A 25434-nucleotide genomic window follows, 5' to 3' on the forward strand; every position below is an offset into this window, starting at 1 on the left:
CAAGAGCTGGGCCGGAACATTGCATGGTTAGGAGTCCCCACATTAGGAATATGAGGCACCACGTTCACATGGCAGCTATTTTAGATTGAGGGATTGCCCTTTGAATCCTTTGAGGTTTGGTTCCCACCTATAATGATGAAAAGTATAGTTTGTTTCCTGTGGGCTGCAGTCAACAGCGGGGAGCTTACTTCGCCTTTCTTACCAATGCAATAATTATCTTTAGCAAATGTAATTTCAAAATTTCAAAATGTGACTTACAGCCCATGGCGCCAATGCCTGAAGGGAGCCAATCCAAAATGCTGTTACATATCCTCGGCTGATAGGAGATCTGACAGATAGCTGAGGCAGTCAGAATCCAGACCAAAAAAAAAAAAAAAAAGAGGAGAAGAACTAGTGGCATTAACAGTACTGGGAACCACAAAACACGGTAGCCTGTCCAACAAATGTCTCAGTGGAGGCATTCTATCCTTCCAGAGAAGGGCAGTTTACAGTCGGTCAACAGAACTATATAGGGTATGCAGTCCTTACTCTGAGCTTCACTGCAATCCTAGCCACAGGTAAAAAAAGGTTACATGTGCACACGGAGGGACAACTAAGATATAGGTTGTGGTTTGTGCCATGGAAATTGAGCAGAACTCTGGAAAGCCTGCATCATGGTTTGGACCAAAGCATAAACAACGTACAGATCATACAGCACACTAGGTTTTAGAAAGCAGATTGTTAGAAATGGATGGCAGAGGTATGCACCCTGTGCAAGCAGGAACCACAATGCTAGTCAGGGTAAGTCAGATACACAGCATAAATTCAGGGCCGGGCTGGGAACTCAAAGCAGCCCTGGCAAATTTTGTCAGACCAGCCCCCATAGGGTGCATAGCGAGCGTGCCTGACCACTAACATGGGCTTGGGGGGGGGGGGGGGGGGGGGGATTGGAGGGAGGTGAATTCTCCCCCCACACACAATGAAACTTTGGGAGAAATGGCAAAACTAGTGCATTCTACATTACATTTTTCATTATATATTCAATTGTGTCAAGGGATAGTAAATTGTGACCTTAGAGCTCACCAGGATACAGCAATCTTTGCTGGGGCTCTTCAATGATTCCCTCCCCATCACCCTTAAACAGTGCCTCTCACCTCTCTACAGCCCCTCTCACATGTATTTCATTTGTTTTATAGAACCTCTCTTACCAGCGTTGTGTTGGTGCAATTTACAACACACAGAAAATAAATCCTACTTCTGTAAATCAGTGTATAAAACATGTTACATAAGACAAAGAACTACAAGGTGTAGGATTAACATGCCATCCATACTGCCAGAATTCTTGATCATTGGAAGCATAAACTCAGGATTCAGCATGTAACACAGTGGTTAGGATTCACTTTACTAACAACGATTTATGTCTACCCAAACAAACTTTTGTTATTGCAAAATTAGGATAATCAAAGACTGGGCAAAAAAACATAGCTTTCTAATCTGTATCATACAGTTTGCATGCAGCTCTTTGATGGCAGTTCACAGTGCTAGATTATGATTGTAAGTTATGGACTGCACAGTAACAAAAGGAGCTCTGTGACAAAAGGAGTATCTCACTGAACGTTGCACATAAAATACTATTCTGTGATCTGCATGGTACGTGTTCTTTGCAGCAGGCATAGTAAGCCTCTGCACTATCTTAGATGAATCAAATATTGCCACTAGACAAAACCCAAATCTCTCTCCAGTAGGTACTTTATTCACCAGAGTTATCTTGGCACTTTTATTGTTGCCTGAAAACTGTGTATTCAAGGAACTATGCGATGCTTTTAAAACTGTTGCAGTGCTGAAAAAAAACAAAAAAAAAAACAGCCCTTACCCTTCAAGCCTCCTGGGGAAATACCTGATGCCCGGTACAGCCAGTCTGGTCTTGCATAAAATAACCTGTGTTCACCCTCTGGTGGCTTAGCACAGAGAAGGAAGGCTTAACATGAGGCACTATGTAAAGTATTAGTGCAACATTTCAAACAGAAACACACTATATAAAAAATAAAAAAAAATACCACAAAAAGACTCCACACCAGGTTAGAAAAAGAGATTATATATTTATGAACAAAAATGATCTAAATGCCAAAAATCCAATAGGCAGAAGTCAAGATATGAATTTGTACAGAATGATACTGTAGTGCTTAAAAGCATAAAAGGGCCAACAAGGGCTATTTGGTCACGCTAGACTGGGTCAAATTCAAAGTTCAGGTCGACCGTGATGGAGAGCGGGTCGGATAAAGGGAAGAGCCTTGGCCTGCTAAAACACTACCTTGATTCGGAGTTGTGTTTACATTGCGAATAAGATGCGAGGAGACAAGGTGATGCGTTGATGTTGATCCTGAAGATGTAGGCAATGAGTCATCTGAGCCGCGCAAAGTCGAAAATGCGTAGGGAATGGAGCTGATGCGTCACGTAGTTGGCAATGCAGTGCTCCCAATCCATGCAGGAGCAGCAATGCGCGGCATCAACAGCGATGCAGTTTCCTCCATCCTCGCAGCAGCGGCGATGCGTCAATGGAGATGCGCTGGTCCTGATCAGCACAACAGCATTGATGCGCAGGTTCTGCCAGTTGCAGCACTTTATACCCACTTCAAAGGGTTCAGGAGTTGATTGGTACCACTTGGCAGGGCAAGACTTGCAGCAAGCGAAGTCCAGGTGCTGTAGGCGATGAGATGGAAGTCTTGTCTCCCTGAAACTTCAGAAGAAGTTGAGGCAAACCAGCAAGCACTTGGAGTCACCCTGGGTGGCTCAAGTGAGATGGGTTCAGGCCTTCCTCAGCAGGGCAGCACAGAAGAAAAGCAGTTCTTCCAGACCAGCAGTCCTTGTAGCAGCACAGCAGTCCTTCCTGGCAGAGGTCTTCACAGGTCCAGCAGTGTACCAAGATGGTACCTTCAGAGGTCTAGTACTGATACCCAGTTGTGCCTTTGAAGTGGAGGGGACTTCAAAGAAGGGTCTTTGAAGTCCAGAGGTCCCTTCTTCTTGCCCTGGCTCCAGACGCACTACAGGGGGTTATGCAGCCCTTTGTGTTGAAGCAGGACACTGCTTATTCAGGTGTCCGCTCCTCCCTCCCGTTCTGCCCAGGATGGCCCATCAGGATGTTGATGCCCCATCAATCACACCTAAGAGTTCTTTGTGTGGATGTCTAGGGGGAATACACAATCCCAGGTATCACCCCAGGCCAGATATGTATTGGAGACAGGCTGCAGGCACACAGTAGGAAAATGCCAACTTTCTAGAAGTGGCCTTTTCAAAATTGTAACAAATATGATTTTACCATTAGAGAATTTATCATCCATAGGTAGAAACATGACATATCTACTCCTTCTCAATTAGGAATTACACATTATTAAAAGTAATATGGAATCCCCAGTGTTGACCTATGAGAGGGGTAGGACATGTAAAAATGTAAACGTACTTGTCCTACCTTTTAGGTACATAGTAGCCTGCCCTATGGGCTACATAAGGCCTACCTTAGGCGTGACTTAAGTAAATAAAAGGGACGTTCATGGCTTGGCAAGAGGGTTTAAATGCCAAGTCGACAGGGCAGTGCAAATTGCACACAGGCTCTGCAATGGCAGTCCTGGGAAATGTTTAAGGAATACTTGAGTGGGTAGCACAGTCAGTGCTGCATTTCCACTGGTAACAGCTAATTTACAGGGAGACAGCATAAGCTCTTTAGCTCTGGTCAGCAGTGCTAAACTTGCTCAGAGTCCTAAGAGCAATGGAAAGAAGTCAGCAAAAAGGTGAGGCAAACAGGCAAAATGTTTGGAGGAAGACCACCCTAATGCTGTCTGTTCTAACGCAGATTCTAAATGAAAACCAGAAGCACAGTTCTAGAGCAACTGTAAATGATAGGACATTTAACATTTGAACTCACGGATGTTGAACAGGATGTTTTTGATACAATTCCTCTGGACATTTGCCCACTATCAGACAGGCTGCGCATTACGGAAGCAGAGAGGTGCCAAAGCATTCAATCAGTGATAAAAAGAACTGAATCGAACCAGATGAACTTTGAGACTGTTAACAGGATGCATGGGGGAGTAGACGCCTGCTACCTAGCACTTTTGTTCCCATAAAGTCCAAGTAAGGGTGACGTCAAGGCACAGAATGTCAGCCAAAAAGGGGACTGGAAGCAAACTGTTTAAGATAAAGCTTCGTATGCTCCCCCGTTGGGTAGCTATGAGTCCAAGCAGCAGTGGCTTACCCTGAAACCCGCCCCACAGGTAGAAATATTCAACAGTTTACAACCTCCCAGAGACCGGGCAATCCATTAAGCTCACTCTTCAGATACAAGATTAACCCAAAGCTTCCTCCAATAATGTTCAAAACGTTTCTTCTGTTAATTTGGGTTGATGAAAGCTCTTTTTGCAGACAGTCGCAGTAGGTCAATGAGACTCTATCCAAGAAAAGAAAAAGCAATCCTCACCATGAATACCTGGTCTGATGTGGCTAAAATCTGGATAGGCCACAAACTTCTAGGTGGCCCACTTCCTAGTGTGGAGGGAGGCAGGCCTCTAACCCCTGAGCATTACTTAATTTCTAAATGTGGACTAATGTTTCACAGCAAACAAGAACTTTCATAGTGTTTATGTAGATAACCAATCAAGCCATTATGACCTCATAACTCTCCTGGATGGCTAGCAGGAACACTCATACAGATGTTGGGCCCAAATTCTCCTGAACCCTATATCAGAGTGCCACAGTATATAGAAATACACACAGGTTCTTCCCATTCAAGCCTCATCTCCCCGTAAAGGATGGGCAGGTTTAGAGTGAGGTAAATTGTTACTTGTACAATTACCTTATGCATGAACATCTGAGTGCTACCCCCTTTTGGTAGATACTTTACGTTCATTGCCACAGGTGGCAATTTATTGCCATGCTCCATGACAGTGCGTAACACACGAGAACGTATGGGTAACACGTTTTACTAAAATGATCTTCCACTTTATCGTGGACCTGACTAACATTAACTTTCCAGCAAAGCCCTGTAAACTCCATAACCAAAAGTGTAGTGGGAAAGGAATTAAGAAAGCAGCTCAGTAACCTGAGGCCACCTTGACTCAAATGCTTATAAGTAATATTTTTGCCTTATTGACCAAGTCTTTATAAAGTTAACCATAGTACACGTACAAGACGGAATATCATGGAAAACAGGAATAAATCATGAAAAAAGTCAACTATTCAAACTCTGAATGACAAAAGAGACAATGAACCATACCTCTCCTCACCGGAAAAAAAAAAAAAGTCATGAAAAATAAAAAATAAAAATAAAAGTCTTCGAATATTCGAACAGCCGCCAAAAAAAAGTATATATATACATATATATATATATATATATATATATATATATACATACACACACACACACACGAGAACTGCTTTCTGAATTCATTTAGTTTATAAAAAAAATTTAAAAAAATGAATGTCTACGATGTAAAATAGCCCCTCATGGATTCCAATGCAAACACTCTACAGGAGGTGGAATGGATACACCAAACCACTTACAGCATAAAGTGGGCGGGAAATACTGCTCTGATCCGAGCCAAAGCCCACTATGTATATTTTAAAGAAATGGCCACAACAGGTCATGAAGGTAGCTGAGCTGTCAAGCCAGACATAAAAAAGAATCTCCTAAACAAAGACGGAAAACGTTCAATCCAGCAGAAAAGGGTCCCACGCTGCAAGTTCTCAAATGCGGAAAAACAGGTCAGTGATACAATGGAAGACTCGTGGATTTCTATTCAATGACTCCAAAGCACAATTTCTGATGGCAGCAGCTTCCCTGCAGGTAAGATGCTTAATAAAAAGGATGTCATTTTTTAGAGGCCAGTTGTGTCGGAGTGGTTACCACTGGCATTTTCCTGCATTTAGGAACGTCACTGAGGCGTGCCAACTTTTTTCTGCTCGAATGAACTTTTTTCAGCTTTACTGTTGATATTTGCAGCGATTGATGACACCAGCACCACAGTACCTGAATTGGGAGGCCCAGATTATCAACTTTGGGAGCCGTTTAGACAGTAAAAATAATCTCTTTGGATAGTCATGAAACCATCAGGGTGATCAGTTTTGACATTTCAAACCAAAAATGCAAATGTGTGAGATGCAATTAACCCCAATTCCCAAAGGTACACGTTTCTTTATGCTTCTCACACAAGAGAATGGGGCTATTTGCCTCGCCCTATTAAATTCGCATTAAGACCACTTCTGCGAAAGCTGTCCCATCAGGCATTCTCCCAGCTCATTCTACCTCAGTATATAATTACTTCCATTAAAAGGGATATTTGATTTTTTTTTTTTTTATTATTGGCTACCCCAGTGAGAATGCTCGAGTAAGGGCACTCTATGTTAGGTATCTTAAAGCACTACACTGTTACCTTGTGGTCACTTTAGAGCAATTTTTGATATAGTTACACAAGCCATGACCCAGGGTCTTTTTCAAAAACATTTATTGTGCAGTTACACCTAACCAACTTATTTAGTCTTAAGGGTTCCCAAGTCCCAAGACAGCCAGGGTGCTGGTCACTGGGTATGTAGGTATGGGAAACTGGCACTTTGTTGCAGTACCCACCACTTTTTGCTTGGTTTCTGGACGCAACTTGGACTGGAGTGCACTGGGATCCTGCTATCCAGGTTCCCAGTGTCAGTGTTCTTTCCCTAAAATTGCAAAGGTAATTGGCAACACCTTTAGCTGCCACTATAAGTCCCTAATAAACGGTACTTGGGTACCCAGGGTATGGGATACTAAGGGTAGGCCCCTGAGGGCAGCAGCACCGATTATGCCACTCTGAGGCCATGCATCCAGATGCACCCAGCACTGCCATGGTAGGTGGAGAGCCCTGGTGCAATCCTCGACATGGCACATGTCCACTATACACTGCATACCAATAAATGTAAGTCAACCCTCGGGCAGGCTTTTCAGCCCTAAGGCAGGGCGCACTTTATTGTATGTGAGGGCATAGCTGCATGAGCAATATGCCTCCACTGTGTCCTTGCCAAACCTGGGACATAGTGAGTAAACAGAGCAGCCATTTTAAATGCATGTGCTGGACACTGGTAAGTTCGAGTTTGACAGCTCCATGATGGCTACTCCGAACCCTGGGTTATTTGGTATCAAACAACTCAGAATGATAACTCCAAACTGGTACCAGTGTTGGATTTATTATAAAATACATCCAGGGGTTACCTTGGGTATGCCCCCGCAAAACTTAACTATCCTGGGATGGTTGCTAATAGGTTCTATCCAGTCTGCCACCACCAGACATCAAATCCACAACCTTGGGGGAGAGATCTGTCTCTGGATTGTAGAACAAAGCCCTTCCTGGGCGTAGGTGGCAACATCCTCTTTCTCAGGAATGTGCACTGCCCTGGCGGCAATCTTCAAAGGGCTAACCGCCTCTGAAACTCGACCCTCAGGCCTGTTGCTAGCAGCAGATAGTCACCCCTGTCCAAACTCCCACTTTTGGTGGCAGCAACTGCGGGAAACTCAAACAAAGGGTAGGAGGAGTGGCCACAACTGGCATGCACCCCCCCCCCCACGGTGTTGCCTGCAAGGCGGACACTCCATTTCCTTTTCCTCCATCTTGGATGGAAGGGAAATAGCCGATCAGGTATAGGGAAGTGACCCTTCCCACAGGAAATGGTCACTTAAGTGGGTGTAGCCACCCAGGGGTAGGTGACCCATTGCCCACTTCCAGGTTCCACCTAAAATGCCCACTAAATACAGTATTTAGTGGGAATCCCAAGACGAGGAAATCAGATTCAACGGACAAAAGAAGACCAGCGCCTAGAAGATCCGAAGCACGAGAACTGTGGACCTGCTGCATCAAAGAGAAGGTGTCAAACTCTGCCTGCTGCACCCAGGCCCTGATAATTGCCGCTGGACAACTGGATAGCCCTACAAAAAGCCCAAAAGACCTCCAGGATTTGCAAATTGTCAGAGAACTCCCTCTATAGTGGAAGTACCACTCTACAACCACAAGAAACCAACAAGCCAGTAAGGGTCACTTCACTGACCAGCCGCTAACTCCTGAACCAGACGCCGCCCGCAGCTGGACCAAACTGCAACTAGAGGACTGCGAGTGTGCCAAGTTTGGTGGAACAGTGACCTACAGCGTCCAAACCGTGCCAAAACATGCGGTACTGGTCAGCCAACTTTGGACATCTACATAAACAAACAGCCAGCCCGGAGCTGTAAAAGGACTAAGAGGAGGCCTCAGTCGAAGAACTCCAGAAGCAACCCGGACCTCCCGCCAAAGTGCACACGTTGTCCTGTAAACGACCCAGAAACCAACTTACCTCCTGATCCTGAGGGGATCCTTGCGCACAGCTCCTGGTTCACTGATTCGCTCTGCACCCAGCCACCCTGTGTCCTGCACCAAAGACCCTGTTGTGCCCCAAAGGTTCCCCACTCCTTTGCAACCTTGACCCTCCAAGAGGACCTCCAGGAACCATCTTTAAACTTACTTGTGCAGCGCTTTTCCAAGTGGTCCCATGCAGTGGCCCTGCACCAGCTCCAGACACCTTCTCCCGCTGCTCCTGCCGGAACTGAGGGCTGCCCGAACTTCTCCAGCTGGCCCAGTGTGTCCACCGATGACCTCGACCAACCAGCAAAATAAGAACTTGGTAAACCAACTGTACAATTTTATATGTATTTTTTAAAGGTGATCCTCCATCCTATGGTACGTAATTACGCATAAAAAAAAAAAAAAAGACTATTTTTATTAAACGTCAAAAATTCATATCTCAAAAAGTACTTACCCATTTCTGATGATCTTTTTATAAAAACTTGAAGTATTTTTATAAATTGGTCTTGAGTTATTCCTTTGAGTGTGTGAGTTGCAAGATTGATGCTGTGAGTACAACAAATGCTTTTCACTTCTCCAAGACTGGCCAAACTGCTCGACCAAGCTACCTTAAAAATGAGAGCATTAGGTGATCTAGTTTCTATCCCTGTAAACCAACATGTAGTTGCCTGGACCCCACACCCACCCGCCTGCACAGTGCAAGCTCTGCAGACTACATAGAGGACCAGCCTCCTTCAGTAGGGAACATCCAAATCAGAACTCTGGGTATTCCCTGTGCTTTGGTTTCTACTGCAAATACTTCTGTAGGTGTGCTCACAACAAAGGGTTAGGAGAGAAATGTAAGTCATGGAAAAGGTCCCCAAATACATTACAAGAAAAGGGGTTCCCCACTATATATAAAAAAAATATAAATAAATAAAAAAAATAAAAAAAAAATAAAAAAACTTAGTGGAGGGGAAAAAACCCGCTAAAAGCCTATTTTTCTTATATTTTCCACCACACACAGCTTATCCGAATAAACCCAGCCCATCTGGATACTCCTGGAAATACAGGACATGATGTAGACTTCTATCAGTACAGCTATGGATTTTTGAAAATCCCCAAGAATTATGAAATGTATTCACATGGTAGGAGAAAACTACGATTACAAGATGTTCTCCTTGAATTGAGCTTTATGAGCCAGTCCCTGCCCCTCAGCGATTGCAGTTGTAAAGCAGCTATTAATAAAACAAGCATTTGCAATGCAGTGGGTCTCGCCTTTGCTCGAGTTAAAGCAACTAACGTTGTAAAATTCATAACTGGACTTTTCTTGCCACATAAATTGAAAATGAGAAGTGAAACAGTGGACATGAGTGAGCCGATTCAAAGCGCCACGGCGAGCAAAAAGGAGAGACACAAAAGGAAAAATAAGTTCACTCTCAGTCAAACAAATCGACAAATGTGCAATAATCCATGAAACACGGTTGGTCCCAAAGGCAGTAACGAAACTGCCCCGAGGCGGGACAAACATAAAGCATTTACCAATGGCAAAGTATTTTTGAATGGCAAGGCCATGAACGAGTGACCGTGATGGTGCGAGGTGGGCGTGGTTAAAAGCCCACATAGATATCAACACGTCTGAAAAACAGCGATTGCGCGCTGCTATGCTCGACCTGAAAACCCTAGGTAGGGGAGAAGTGGAGTGTGTGCAGCCGATGCAAGTGCCGACAGCAAGCTCAGCCAAGGTAAAGAGGAATACGTTGTACTGACTGGAGCAGCCGGTTGGAGCGCCATCAGCTCATCCTATAAGGAATGTACGCCCTTTTGTTTTCAAATGTCTTTAATATACAAGCCCAGTTATCAACACTATGAATGACACTATCGTGAAACTCATGGCCGCAACTGTTTAAAAGCACCACACAGTGTGTGTGACAAAATTTTAGTGCTCGTTTTTACGAACGTCAACACTTCCAGCGTTAATTTTCCAGTTCACAACAATTATGAATGTATACATTTTCTATTAAAAGAAAAAAACATAATTGCCAAAGCTCTCTCTGGGGACACAGTGTTCCTCTCAAAGGAGCATATGGCACTGCAGTAATGGACAGCTTAGAGTGCAGGTTAGATACTGCAAACATTTGTCTAATCAGTTACAGAAAAGGCCATCCCAGGTGCCGACGTCGCCAACACCCGCTGCAGAACGTAGACACAAACTAACTTGTTGGTCGAGACTATGAATTTGTCAATTTGCTAAGTGGGGCGCGACCCCGAAGTCAAATCCAAGTCAATTTACAGAAAAGGGAAAGAACAGCCCCTTTTAGAGAGATATTTCACTCACTAAACCTAGTGTGTGGCCATCAGCCCAATTCTTGAGGGTGATTAAAATAGTGGATTGGATGGTGATCTTCCAGCTCTACGCCCATCAATTTTAAGTGTTTAAGACATATACATTGATTTACGTTACAATCTGATCTGTGGATTACATAGGCAATGTGACCAAAACCTTTGAACTGTATGTATATATATATATATATATATATATATATATATATATATATATATATATATATATATATACACACACACACACACACACACACATATATAAGGCAGGCGTTGGCGGTTCATTTAAGACATAGAACAGGAACGACACTCAATGCCGGTACAACAAATTGTATTATAACCATTGGTACGCTGTACGGTATTTAGTTTACATTCCCCAACAATATAGTTACCCCTTCTTCCACAGGTCATGACAGGTGGGGGAAACGTGAACAATGGCTGCGGAGCGGTCCAAGTCGGTTGACCATCTCTCCGTGTAATGAGGGCACACTGGCAGGCCCAAGAGGGGTACCAGTTGAAGTGGACATACTATTAGGGAGAACGAGGGGGGGGGGGGGGGGCGAATAGGGCCTAAGCCAGGAGTTCCTCCTTGTATAGTTGCAGATACTGCATGAACATCTCCCAGCCCGATGCATCTATGCCTATCAATTTAGCATCCAAGCCATATTTGGATGAAGGTGCACGAATGGACCTCTACTGACTGTTGTCCACCAAATTAAATATAGGTTCTGCACATTTCCAGAATTTTACAGGAGTGTCTGTTATATAAAGCGCCTTACAGCTAGCAGCGCATAAAAAGGCATAAATAGATAAAGTGTGTTTCCCCAACCCGCGTAAGCTGAGGTCTATCAGCGAGTACTGATAGGGTAACCGTGGGCGGTTTACTTGTCTCTCAATTTGTTCCACACTTAATGGCTAGGGCTAGCGAGTCAATGGGAATCCCGAGAGAGTTCAGTAAACACTTCTTTCAGACTTCTTTGATATACTCTGCAAATCACCTCGAGGGATACTGGGGAAGATCGTTGGGCAGCTTTCCATCCAGTATACCTCGGACCGTGCGTCCATGATGCATCTGCACCCAGACATTTAGAATCTCAAGCCTCCTGGTTGACAAGCCCCAAAATTGCCAAACCCCTTCAGCTATTCATATCAAACACCACCATTGCAAACCGTTCAGCCAACAAAAACCTGTGAAAGTGCCACGCTACTAATAATCTTAGTAAACAGAAAACAGGCGCTGGTCTTTCACGAAGTCCTCGAGACTTGGGGGCACCAGAACTCGGACAGTGTGGCAAAATCTCAGCAACACAACATCAGCTGCTGCTAGAATAACTGAGCACATGAGATGCAACGCAGAGTATAATGGCCCCTCCTAGTGAAATATGCAAATAGCAGTGTCTAGCATGAACGGCTGGAGATACAGTGCAAGTGGGAGCAAATCTATATGCAAACTGTTTGCTGATATGTAATCACAAAGCGCAACAATCCATTCAGCATTAACTAAATGAATAGGTTCCAGACCACAGAAAGATTATGACAGTGGATGAATACCACTAGGCCAATCCAGCCTGTCCATTCAGAGGCCCACTCTTCAGAAACTTTCCCTACGTGGTCTCCAGTTGTAAAATGACTTACGTTTATATCCCGATTCCCTACGTCTACTCTAGCAGTCAGTACGTCACTAATGATGTAGTGAAGATTCAAGCAGGTAGTAAGCAGCCTAAACGTTTCAGTGCATAGCTTACGTTTCATTGTACCCCGTAAACGGTCTTGCATAATTCTCATAGAGAAGGGTATCACACCCCATCATTTTCTTCAGAGAGTACTGAAAGTAAATAGACATGCTCGGCCCAGGTACTCTTCGATGGTCAGTGATGGGATCAATGCTCTGGTTGTTGGCCACTTCGAAGGTCCGATATCTAGCACACGGAGGGCGGAGTGTGAATCAGCACACCCCATTTGTAAGCAAGTGGTAGAAGAACTGCTATGGATGCTTGGCTGAGAAACCAGCAGCTTCGCAGCAGAGAGGGACTGACCAGCTGGCACAAGTCTCTTCTGGTCTACTATACACAAACCCATGAGACCTTCACTCATCTCTCCCGGAACCAATGGCCTGTGTAAGCAAGGAAGGGGCAAGGCTAGAACCTGTCTTGAAGGAACCAGCACAGCTTGTGTTCATCAGTGATCTAGCACGAGGGCCTGAAGAGGTTAAATCCCCACCAGCAGATAGACCAGTGAGCATGGTTCAAGGTGTAGCTCACTGAACTGCCTCCATCTTTGGGGCTAGGAAGGTTTAGGGTTGTGAAACATAGAACAAATCAGTCCTTTTATCCCTGCTCACCCCAAGAGTTTCTGGTTTGTGTCACAGATTAAGAACACAAATGGGGAAATGCTGTTGATCTAGTAATGACATTAAAAAGTGAAATACTAATGCCCTATTGGTCACCAACAGGCACTGCGTGCGGGTCAAAAAGAAACTTGCAAAATAATTTGTTACTGGATCCACCACAACGAAATTCTCAAAAGAAAAAACACCAAGCAGAACACGAGACTCTCACCTGACTCCCATCTTGCAGTCCATGACACAGGGAGAGTCGAAGTCCGAGAGCAGGTCCTCCATCTGGTTGTAGCGTTCCCCGTCCTTCATGACATCGCCGTAATAGGTGGGAACATACGGCTTCAGCACATCGGTCATCAACAGATCCAGACTCCGCTGCTCGCACTCACAGTGCTTCTTCAATATCTGCCCGTTGGCGGCGGCCTGGAAGCTACCTGCAGAGGAGCAACAGGACAGTCAGACCACAGCACAGTCCACACGGGCTGGAAGCAACTATCTGTGGAGAGCACCGTGTGAAGAGGTTCACCTCAAGCTGCTCCAAGCAAAGCTTCATTTACCATAGCGTGCTAGACCAGAACAGAGAACTAGGGCTGATCACAAAAAGGAGTTACTGACGTAGAACTGAAAATGTATGAAAGAAGTGGGCTTGACCTGGGAAACCCAGAAAGGAAATTCCTTCCAACACCAGATTCACAAGCAAAGCCAATATGTCTCCCCTGTGCAAGAGCTATTGGCTTTGCCAGTATGTTTTTGCCAGGTTGTACCCCAGCGTGGCTGCTCTTCAGCATGGCTAAAGGTTAGTGGGTTAAAAGAGTGGCGTGGAGTAGACTGGAGTGTTACTGAGTGGCATGGAGTAGAGTGGCTCAGAGTAAAATACTGTAGCTTAGCATGCAGTGGTGTGGCGTTCAGTGGCACAGTGTTTGAGAGGAGAGTATAGTGCTGTAGCGTGCAGCGGCAGAGTGTTGGAGAATAGAATATAGCGGCATAGAGTGCAGTGGTGCAAAGTAGCTGGAGTAGAGTGCCGTGGCGTAGAGTATGGTGTCAGAGGGCACTAGAGTTGTACAGCATACAATGCAGTGGTGTAGAGTTCAGTGGCAGTGACTGCAGTGTTGCAGAGTAGACTGTCGTAGAGTGCAGCATAGAGTGCATTGGTGTGAAGTGCGGTGGAGTAGACTGGTGCAGAGTAAAGTGGTGTAGAGAGCAGTGGCGTAGAGTACAATGTTGCACAATAATAGAGTGGCATAAAGTGTTGTAGAGTATAGAGGCTTGGAGTGTGGTGGTGCAGATTAGCTTGGCGCAGACTGCAGTAGCGTAGAATGCACTGGTTTTGAGTAAGGTGGAGTAAAGTGCACTGGCATAGAGTGCAGTGTTGCGGAGTGGCGTAGAGTGTTGGTGCGTGGAGTGGCTTAGAGTGAAGTGGCATTGAGTACATGGAGAGGCGCAGAGTGCAGTGGTGTTGAATGCAATACCTCAGAGTGCAATGGCGCGGAGTGCAGTGGCGTAGACTATATCGTTTCAGAGTAGTGGTGCACGATCGAGTACAGTGGCGTAGAGTGGACTGCACAGAGTCCACTGGTGTAGAGTGGAGTGGTACAGAAGAGTGCATTGGCTTGGAGTAGAGTGGTGCAGAGTAGAGAAGCAGAGTCGAATGGTGCAGAGAACAATGCAGGGAAGCAGTGTGGAGTGGCATGGAGTGAAGTGAAGTGGCATAGTGTGGAGTGCTGTACAGTGGAATATGCATAGTGTGGTAGCACACTGCCAGTACAGACAACACATCTTCAATTGAAACGACAATTACATTTGCACAGACATACAATTTTCCTGGTAAAAGTATACACTGCACAAATGATAATGTGTGGAAATGTCATCACCGTGTGTATTGATCATATTAAAATATTGCATCCACCACACTTCAGAATTACCAAAAACATGCTTCATTTATGCTTTTCTAATGCTGCTATATTGTAAAACATCTGCACAGCTCCTTTGCAGAGATTTAAATTTTGTTGTGTGCTAGAAAAAAAAGCATCGTACAGCCTTCCTCATGTAAAACCCCAGTAGCCAGCATGATAGTCACATTAATCTTTTCACTTTGAAGTCAGAGAAAGGAAAGTAAACACCAAACTCCCTGGAAGGGAGCCGGACATCTGGCCTCGGTCTTTTAAATCTGGTTATCTTTTCACATTTGCTGTGCATTTAAAGACCTGTTTTCAGAAGTCCAGTACTGGTGGAAGAATACAGTAAATAGAGTTGGGGAAGGGACAAACTGAAGCTGGACAGCCTAAAACAAACCGAGCCTGCAAACAGAAAGAAAGCAAATGTGAGTTACTAACCACAAAGCCAATGGTAAGCAATGGGGGAACGGACACGCATTCCGAGGGAAGATTTCCTAATGTCCCCAAGATGTCGTTAAACCAGACGGCTGCGCGGTCTGGGAGGCTTGGGGAAAAAAAAAAAAAAAAAAACACACTACAAAATAAGAACCATCATAAGCAAGCACCCACAGGCCGTACGTAGCCAATAGTTTGCTCACGTAATATGGTATTTTGGTAGCTAGCAGAGCGCTTAATGCTTCCCTTGGGTCACCCCAGAACACAGAGGTGGTGCAGGAGAACACGAAGGGCATCAGTAGAGAGCAGTGAGTGAGCGAGCGAGCCCTGTGAACAAAGTTATCTTCAGAGGTATATCAGTGAACAATACAAACTGTTACTTTAAATACATACCGAAAAAAAAAGTTACTTATTTAAAAAAAAATAATAATAACTGTTCCCTATAGCTCGCCGCAGTTATATGTATTTTACAATTTACTGGAAGAAAATAGGATAAGACCTAATTTAAACAAATGCTTAGGTGAGTGTACGGCTAATCCACCAGCTTGTTGCTGCCACGATGGGACGACCAGCAATTTCGCCTGCCCCTGAAATCTATTTCCCACTAGAAAGCACAGTAGGAACAAGACGCAACTGCTTCAACTGACCTTCTCAGAAGGACAATTAAGGGAATCTTTAATTCCAAGAGAGATCTGTGACCAAAGACATACAAATCCAGACGAAGGCCCTAAAAACGTACACGTTCAAACACTACACATGCAGGGATTAACATTTTCGCCATTTACAAAAGGAGATTTGTACAGTGTAAAATACTGGTTATTGGAAAAGGTAATTCTGAATAACTTTTGAGTTCGGGTTACTAATTAAGTGAATATCTGTTTCTTTTTGAAGATACTTATTGGCTTGACTTTGCACTTTCCACTTGCACATTGTCACCTTTTAACCCACCGTTTCACTGCACCTTGTGACTTATAAATATTAATTAGGTTCTATGGTTTCTTCTCATTCGATGTGAATGGTGTCTGCATGATATGTAAATACTTCTCTGCAGCGCCCTCGAGTTGAATAGGCAACTGCTCGGTTTGCACAGAGTTAAAAAATGCGCTGCTGTTCGGAATTTTAATTAGGGAACATTTACACTACAAGATCATATTAACCTCGGACTAAATTGGAAGCCCAGGTCGCTAAATGAGTAGACAGTTAAAACAAGTTACCAGTAGAAACGCTTCGAGTGTAGTTAATTCAGCTCTGCTATGGAGTGGAAAAAACACACCCAGATGCTCTTCCTGCAGGGGCTGAACTGACTTCATTATCAAGTGGACAAAAGTAAATGTTACTTTCTTTTCAGTGCGTTTTACGAGGCACTCAAAATGTACAATCTTCCGTATTTAAAACACATTTGTATTGGGATTTTAGTTTCTGCAGAATCCTTATACAGAACAATACTAAAAAAAAAAGAAAAGTACATTGCCAATACAACACAGGATCTCAATTAAGGGTCATTGCTTTTTTCGTTCATTCGAAGGTAAAGCTGTGTTGTAGATTTGAAGTGCAGGATCTAAATATAATTTAGGCACTGTTTATTGTTTATAGTCCATGGTGTATTGTCTGTAGGGGACGTGAGAATCCAGTGTGGAGGTTGAAGGTCCTAAGGGCGTAAAAATTGGATGGTTAAAGTAAACATATTTAATGTTTGCATAGGCACCAAGCGTAAAGTGCTATTTATGCATAATGATGCTTTGAGAAGTTTGTACTAGTGCGCATGTGGTGCATGAGTTTTGAAGTTATGTTGTGGTTGCTACATTGTTGTGTAAATGTATGTATGTGTTGCAATCCATGTTGAACATGTAGCATTTACTATTTAGTCGTTGCTGGTGATCTGAGTGGAAGATTCCACCTTTGTCAGTTCGTGGAGACCTTTCAACAGTGCGATTTCTAGGGTGATGTATTCTTCCATAACGCACCCGATAACTTATCACTGGTTACTGCATCTTCAATTCAACACCATGGCAACCATATTGGCTTTTGTCGGTATCCCAGAGGACAAACAAGGCCTTCTTCAGGATAGCAGCCCTTTGGGGATACAACTAGGCCTAGGAGTAATTTTATTTACACCAGAGTAAATTTGAGTACTTTGGGTGATTCTGTGTTACTCTTTGATGCAGAATTACCAACAATTTCACGATTACACCCGCTCGCACAATTAAGGATAATTTGGTGAGGAAACTTGCACGAAAAAAAAAAAAAAAAGGAGCAAGCACGAACATCTGCTGTTCATGTTTTGCATTTAGCCCAATTTTTCTTAGCACAAAATACACTCTTGCGTCCGTATTGGACACAAGGGTGCATTTTCTGCTGAGAAACTATTGCCAAGTGGCAGAAGTAAGTGGAGAAAAATCCTAACCCAATCCACTTTTAGCCAATGCAAGGGGCTTCTCAGGCTGTTTATTTTCTGTTACATTTAGTGCTATTTCTTAGTGCAAAATGCTTCCCTGCAGCCATTTTGGACGTGATGGGGCATTTTTGTGCTATGAAACTACCAGGGGAGGGTGGAACTCTGAGTTTCTCTCCACGGAATTACACAGTTACATGAAAACTCTGCGAAATTCCACAGAGTTCTGCGAACTGGCAGAAATTGGCATGTTGCGCTGATTTTTTTTAATTTTTATTTTTAGAAGCAGGAGCTCGTTTCACGCTGAAAAAAATCTGCGCAAACAGCACCACGTAGCTTGCCAGAGGGCGCAACTGCTCAACTTGATTTTGCTGCTGCTCTAGTAGATTTTCTACTCCAACAGCAGCTTTCTCACCCCAAACAGTCATGACCGCCCGCGACAGGGTGAATTTTGCAAGGTAGGAGGGCACCCAGCAAGATTTTCCTAAGGTATGACAGTTCTAACTTGGGCTCGCAAAGGCATGCATGAGAAACAACTCCACCACATGGCAGTCGGCGGAATTTGGCCAGAACTCCACGTTACAACTGTAACGTGGAGTGGCCAAAAATCTACCAGGACCACCGGAAGAGTGGAATTTATCACCCATTCGTAGAAAATGTCCCTAAATGCAGAACTACTCATAACATAACTCTCCGCAGTCTCACTTTTTAAAATGTATTCATTTTTTTAGGAAATTCTGCAAATTTACGTTGCACAGAACTACAAGAGTTATGCTCACCCCTAGATACAACCCAACCTATGTAAAGCATAACAATTACCTCGAACAGACATGAGACTGAATAAGACTGCAATGGTCACTACACCGTGGTACTCTGTAGTTCTGGGCAACCACAGAAGCAAGCTATCAGGTCACGCTTGCACCAATTCTCATTGTCCACTTTGTTGTCTCTTCAGCTGGCCTCCAAAAGTATTAGAAACATTTCTAGGGCCCCAGGTGTGGTCACCTAAATTATATACTCGACTTAAGTTGAAAGAACCCGAAACATGAACTGAGATGAGTTTTTTTTTTTTTTTTTTTAGTTTGACAATCATTATCAGCGATGCACAGTGCATTTTATTTAATAAATGTACTATGCTACCCATAAACAGCCTTCTAAATAGCAATAGATTTAGCAATCGAGGTGTGTTAATTAGACCCACATAATGCTTCTCGAGCTGAAAAGCGGCTAGAAAGGTTAAGCACGATGGAACATCAACAATCTCATTGGGAAGGCGAGTGCCTTACTGATGAACCATGTGGTAATGTGAGATCTGATGGTCACAAGTTTGAGTCCCACAAGGATCATTCTGCCTTCAATAGCTCAGATTGGTATTCTGATTTTCAATTATCTGGGCAATGTTCAAACCTGGAATTTACAGCACGTAGAAGTGGCATAAGGGTGGTTCAAACTGTACACCAGGACAAGAGACATTGCATTGCAGTACATACACTTCCACAGGCATGCCTTGGTCACAAACAACTGCCTGGCTTAGAAAAAGCAGTGAATCCAAAGCCAAAGCACCTAAGCGCTCTGCTCGGCAGTGGGACCATTGTATGGGGTCAGAGACATCCTTCCCACTTCACTAGCACCCACTCAACACAGAAGGGCCACAAGCCAACTTAAAGGCAGCAGCTGGAAACGTCAGTGGTGGAAGCAGGGTGAAGGAGAGGGCCACCTGCTCCCAAGACCCACACACCGCTCAAATGCAGGGTCTCGTTTACAGTGAAATAAAGCAGATATTCATAGCCTGCTATTTCTGGAGCCACCAACAGTCACCACCTTCTCCCACCTCCTGCAAAAATGGTGGGAGTAAGCTTGGATCAATTAATTTCCAGAGGAGCTGCTGTGCGCCCAACAAGGTCAGAGATCTTGTGCACAGACAGACTGCTTGGAGCTAGTGGCCCGGCATACGCGTAATTTACAGCAAAGACAACCAGAAAATGATGTCCAATCTGCCTCTAGAGCAGAGGTCTTCAAACTGGCGGGCGGGCCCCCCTAGGGGGGCCTGAAGTGATCCCAGGGGGGGCCCCAGACTCTGGCCAAAATAAATATTATACAGATAACAGGCCTTTGTTTTAAGCAGAAGCATGTTATTTCAGTTTTAAAAAGGTAACAGTACTTAACTGCAATGTTTAAATAGGTTTAGACATATTTAAACATTGCCATGTTCATAAAATAGTTGTGAAAAATTCTGAGGGGGGCCCAGTGATTTTTATTTTTCAACTGGGAGGGGCGCGGCATCTGTTGATGCTTGCAGGTGGCCCTAATGATTCACCTGTAGGTGTGATTACAGATTCCACCTATCACCCCACAGCACCGTATTAACATAAGACCTGCTATAGGAATCTAGTTAATAAATAAGGAACCTGTGAGATTGGTCCCTGAAAGACTACCATGAGGTCACATGAGTAAAGGTTCTTCAGAAGTGTTAAAACAACTTCAACTCAGATCAAACCAGTCAACCACACAGCTTCCAGTTGGCTCCAATCCAAACATCCCATGATTGCATCACACACTTTGTAGAGGAGGCTGCCAATGGAATATCCTCTGAGTAAAAACATACACAGCACAGATCAGTGAACACCTGAACATAATCAGTATTCAGATCAAAACATAGGAAGACTAAAACTTAAGCTGAGTCCAACCACTGTCAAGCTTCCTTCTGCAAAGCAATTTAAAAAAACAAAAAAAGTGACCAAATACAGAAAAGCTGACCGCACACAGTTGTGCAAAGTACAAATGTGGGTGGACTGGAACTACGTAAAGGAACAAAGTAAGCAACGGCTAGAAAAGACACCAGACCCTCAGGCAACCCATGAGCATCAAATGTTCTTGGCACAAAGCATAACGTTCTAGGATATTGGTGAAGGTACTTTTTTATAAACTATGTATAATACAGAGGCAGAAATTAGAAAATAAATTATATATGGAAAATAACAATCAAAAACACCTTGGAGAGCTATACAAGGATTCCGAAGAGGCCACACCGGTCTCAAGTCAGCTAAACGGTTTGCAAGGCTTATTGTGGCATAATCAGTCCAGGGGAAGAACACTGCACAAACTGGGAGGTATAGTCTTAAAGCTGTTCTGTGTACGAATATTTAACACATATTGTATAATGGTTTTCATTCACAGACTCGGGTCTTTTCCCTATCACCGAAAAAAAACAAAAGTATGAATCTGTCTTTTGAGTAAATTTAGTATTAGAAAATGTCATGAAATACGTTTGCAAAAATATGATTGTCAATCATTTGCAAAGACAACATTTCTACCACTGGCAAGATAGTGTATTTTTAATTGCAAACACGTCATAAATATAACTATTAAAAAGAAAATCTACACTCGCCCAGGTTTAGCAGCCATATGTTTGCACAACAATTTAAAATAAATATATATATATATATTTTTTTCTTCATTGCATATAATTTTAGCGGTACAAAGTGGATGTTTCGTAGCATGCATGAGAACGTGAGAAGCATCCTTTATTGTTTTCAGACATCACAAGACAATAGTGCAAAGAAAATGTTTTTGATTTGAGTGACTTCAGACTGGAGATCTAGACGAGCTCACCTGTCATTCAAAACATCACCAATTACACTGCAAAATAACTAATGTTTGAAATCTGCCAAAACTGTCAAGCATACGGGTGAATGAAGACGACTGACCCAAAGACTTTCTATGCATGTGAACATGCATGCATTTTTTATGCATTACATTTTTTGAACTACTTCCTAAACAACTAAAGGTGAGCAGACAAACAAGATGGTTACCTTTTGCTCCTTCATAGACCTCTATCAAGGCAAACTTCAAGAAGAACTAAATCAACACAACATGATAGCTTGATGCCCTCAACATATGTCACTCTTCTCAACATCTACACCACCACTCTGAAGAATCACGTAGACGGCTATGCTTCTCTGAAAACTCAGCCCTCGCTCCCCTGAAATGCATCCTTCAAGCAGCACCACATCTCACACTGGGGCTCAAGCAATCGGACCATGTCACCTTCGTGCTAGAGGATGTACAATGGCTCACTCTGCAACCCAGAGTCATCTTCAAGATCAACTGCATCAATTACAAGGCCATCCACACCAAGGTCTGTTTTTAGATTACTAAAATGAGCTAACAATATTGGGAGGTCAACACCAGACCAGGAGCTCCAACATTTGCAGACTAAACACTGCAGGAACATGAAAACAAGGAAACAAGCCTTCTCAGCCTACTCCCCCAGGACCTGGAACAAAAGTCATCAACATTAGGAGAGCAGCAACCCTCCTACAATTTAGCAGGTTAACTACTCACTTCTTCAATGTACACTACTTGAGATAGGCTGGCTTGGCACTCCTGATACTAGGTATGTCTCTTCCCTCTGCCCTCCTCCGCCATCCTAATGTACACCCACGTGGACTTGCCCCCGGCATAATGTTCTGTTGCTAGCCAGGTAAGTTATTTAGAAGTATCAAAACGTATACCACAAGTAGTAAAACAGGCAGGCTTTATAGCTACTATCAATACATATTTTAAATTTAGAAATAAATTCGAGTTTTAATAGGACAGCATGGGTCCTTCCTAGTACACAAGCGGATTTAGAAAAGGTATAGAAACCATTTTTAGCTTTAATACAAACAGGAAAACATTTATTGACCCAAAGAATAGGTTCTATTGGCTTTGAATGACTGCAACAAGACCACCCAACTTAAACTGATAAGGGTGGCAAAAAAGTTAAACCAGCATTGGCAATGGCAACAGGTCGAGCTTTAGAGTAGTGTTGTATTGTTATGTGAAGCATTAGAATTGATATGTATTTGGGCGGAAGCAAAGAACTGCAGAATATCATTGGTGTAGGTTAAAAGGTCAGGTTACAGTTGCACTGGCAGGCCAAACCTAAATGTTTAATCTAGTTTAATGACAGCCCTCCTCTCTGTGCTACTGCCAGAGAAAAACATCTAAGACACTTTAATACCTTCACAATATCATGTGTGTGCCCCTGAAAGTTCAAGCAAAGCAGAAGGATAAATAAACAAAATCCTAGCGGTGTGACGAGCTAGCACGTTTTGTGGAAGCATGCAACTTCTGCCCAATGAAGACATGTACTCCTGCCTCCTGACAGGTGGGCGGAGCCAAAGCCCCTCTCCGATTCTCACATAACTGTCCGGTGACAGCTGCATAGACAATCCATGCCATAAAAAGGATAAAGTAAAGGACAAAACAATGGCAAACCAAACTATTGGGTCAGCTACCTGGCAATAAAGTGCATATTTTGTGGGTGGATGTGCACACATGTTTAAGCAAAATGATGTCAGTTGCCACGCAAGAGTGCCTTGGCTGAAGTGGATTGACCCATTGCTCCATGCTGGTAACTGTGGTGGTAGAACAAAAATGTGATAGACATCTGAACAGACCATAGCATAAGAAAGTCTAATTAAAAGCCTCTGTGTATTTAAAAAAATATATATTTTAGTACTACATAAACTTAGTGAGAAATCTAAACCGGTCTCTAGGACACATCTAACAAAAAACAAAAAACAGGCAAATTAATTTGAGATGTGGCAGTCCGAGCCCCTATACGCCCATCTCTCAGATTTCAGTAAAGATTATATACAGTCCAGTCTTGTACACCCATAACATGAGGTTGATAAGTTCAAATGTTTACACATGATTTGTCTTGCATGCCTACCCTGGGGAAAAAGGATGATATATTATTTTGTTTCCAAATTGAATAAGGCGCCACTATGCTGGCAAAATCTCAGTTACCTGAGCTAGTGTCATTAGGTTCTGCTTAAATAAAAAGACCACAAACCTTTCAGTCATTTATGATGGAAGCCGGGCAAGTGTACCAAGCTATATTTCAAAATGTTTTAAAAAGTTCCATTGGGAGTGGAGTGTCGTACCGAATCAACAACGTAGCTAGTGAGGTATTTCATAAAATGACCTCTTCTCCAAGACTGGCGGGCTTGCTTGTGCATGAATGTCTGGGTTTCTGAAAAGTTAAAATCTAACTCTGCTGGGCCACCCACTGTGTTCTCAGGAACATGAGTGAGTCACTGCTGTTGGCCAAGAGAAATTTTTTAGACTATTTCATTCTCAGATTCAAAGTCCGTAGGATGGCTGTGATCAGAGGTTTGCAGGGAGGAACCTCACTGACCTTCATGCCCCATGTCGCTGTACAAACAGCCATGTTCTTCTGTCAGAAAACAGGTATCCAGTACCAGTCATTTATGGACAACTATTTCTTCCTTACAGTAACTTTTTTAGGTCTCGGTTTCTTTTGTTAGCTTATGGGGGGGCTTGGAGCCTGCCCAATGCTTACCATTGGTGGGCTCCAAAGTCACTCCCATTTCCTTCTTTCTCTTTGATAAGTGCATGCTGGCTTCACTTCCTCTGTGTTTGTCCCTTCCCTGGAGCTTGGCTTAAGTACTGCTTCCTTGATGCACTGTGTCCCCTTCTAATACTCATGCTTTTTTTTTTTTTTGTTGCTTTCCACGTCATTATTACTTGCCCAGGCATCACTGCTTACCCATCCCCCATTTGCTGCCCTGCCCCTGCAATCAGCCTCCCACCTTGCGTTGCTTCTCTCATCCCCCCCCAATGTGGTGTTGCTTTCTCCCACCCCTCCTGCAGTCAGTGTTGCTGCCAGGGGCGGCCTGTCCTTTAGGGCGGAGGGGCCACCCCCCCCCTCCACACACACACCTTTTGCCCCTCATGAAGAGTGGCAGTCAGGCTGAACAAAGATCAGCCTGACAGACACTCTTCATGTTCAGGTCAGTCAGCCAGGAGCAGACATGCAATTTGTGCAGACTCCTGGCTGCCTGAGCTGAACTTTTCTGGGCTGAAGAGGTCACAGCTCCTGTGGGCGTGACCTCCTCGGCTCAGCAAATGTGCCTCAAGGCCCTCCCCTATGTAACGAGGGAAGCGTCCCCCATGGACTTCGACCTGGGTGCTTCAGGTTTAAGCCCTGAAGCGCCCGGGGCGAATGTCAATCAGTGACACTTCGTCACAGAGTGGGGTGGGGCTCATCCCACTCTGTGACGAAGTTAGGACTGCTGCCTTCCCTCATTGGCTGACCATAGGTCAGCCAATGAGGAAAGGCGGGGTGTCATTTTTTAAATGAATGTTTGGTGTTTGGCGCATGCATATTTGAATGTTGCGTGCATGTTTGAATGTTGATGAGTGTTGTTAATGGAATGTGTTTGTGTGTGTGTGTAAGAATGAGTGAGTGTGCTTCCCGCCCGCCCCCCTCCTAAAACTGCTGCCCACCACTGGTTGTTGCTTGCCTCGTGCTGCTTGCCACGCTCGCTGTCTAACTGCGGCCCCTCGTCCTGCTGTCTGACATGTTCCTAGCCCCCTCCCACTGTCCATGGTGTTGCTTGTCTCCCTCCTGCTCTCCTCCCACTGTCCGTGTGGGCCCGCCCCCATCTGTTTTGCGCGCAGTACTGTCTTCAAGACTGTTAATATTGTCACTTTGAGAGTAACAACTGTTTTTGACAAACTTTGGACTTAACTACTTGGGGAATTATAAGTATGTTTGAAAATGGGGTTAGTATCTGTGAGCAATTGCTCTTAGGTGCAGAGCTCAGCCAGCCAGAAGGATTTTGTTTGCGACATCCACGAATGCCATTCCTGCCACTTAAATGACAACGTCAGCCATGTTGTTCAGTCAGTAAATTTAACATACCCGGC

General features: G+C 43.9%; 1 protein-coding gene across 2 annotated transcripts in view; it reads right to left on the bottom strand.

Moving 5' to 3' along the window:
• Window positions 1-25434, bottom strand: part of ITPKB (inositol-trisphosphate 3-kinase B) — a 387273-nt gene that overhangs the window by 66451 nt on the left and 295388 nt on the right. For both annotated transcript variants that reach the window (XM_069233800.1, XM_069233801.1), the window contains one exon: window positions 13211-13424. In XM_069233800.1, the coding sequence (XP_069089901.1) occupies window positions 13211-13424 (214 nt within the window). The remainder of the gene's footprint in view (window positions 1-13210; window positions 13425-25434) is intronic.

This window comes from Pleurodeles waltl, chromosome 5 (assembly GCF_031143425.1).
Source record: "Pleurodeles waltl isolate 20211129_DDA chromosome 5, aPleWal1.hap1.20221129, whole genome shotgun sequence".
Classification (NCBI taxonomy): Eukaryota; Metazoa; Chordata; class Amphibia; order Caudata; family Salamandridae; genus Pleurodeles; species Pleurodeles waltl.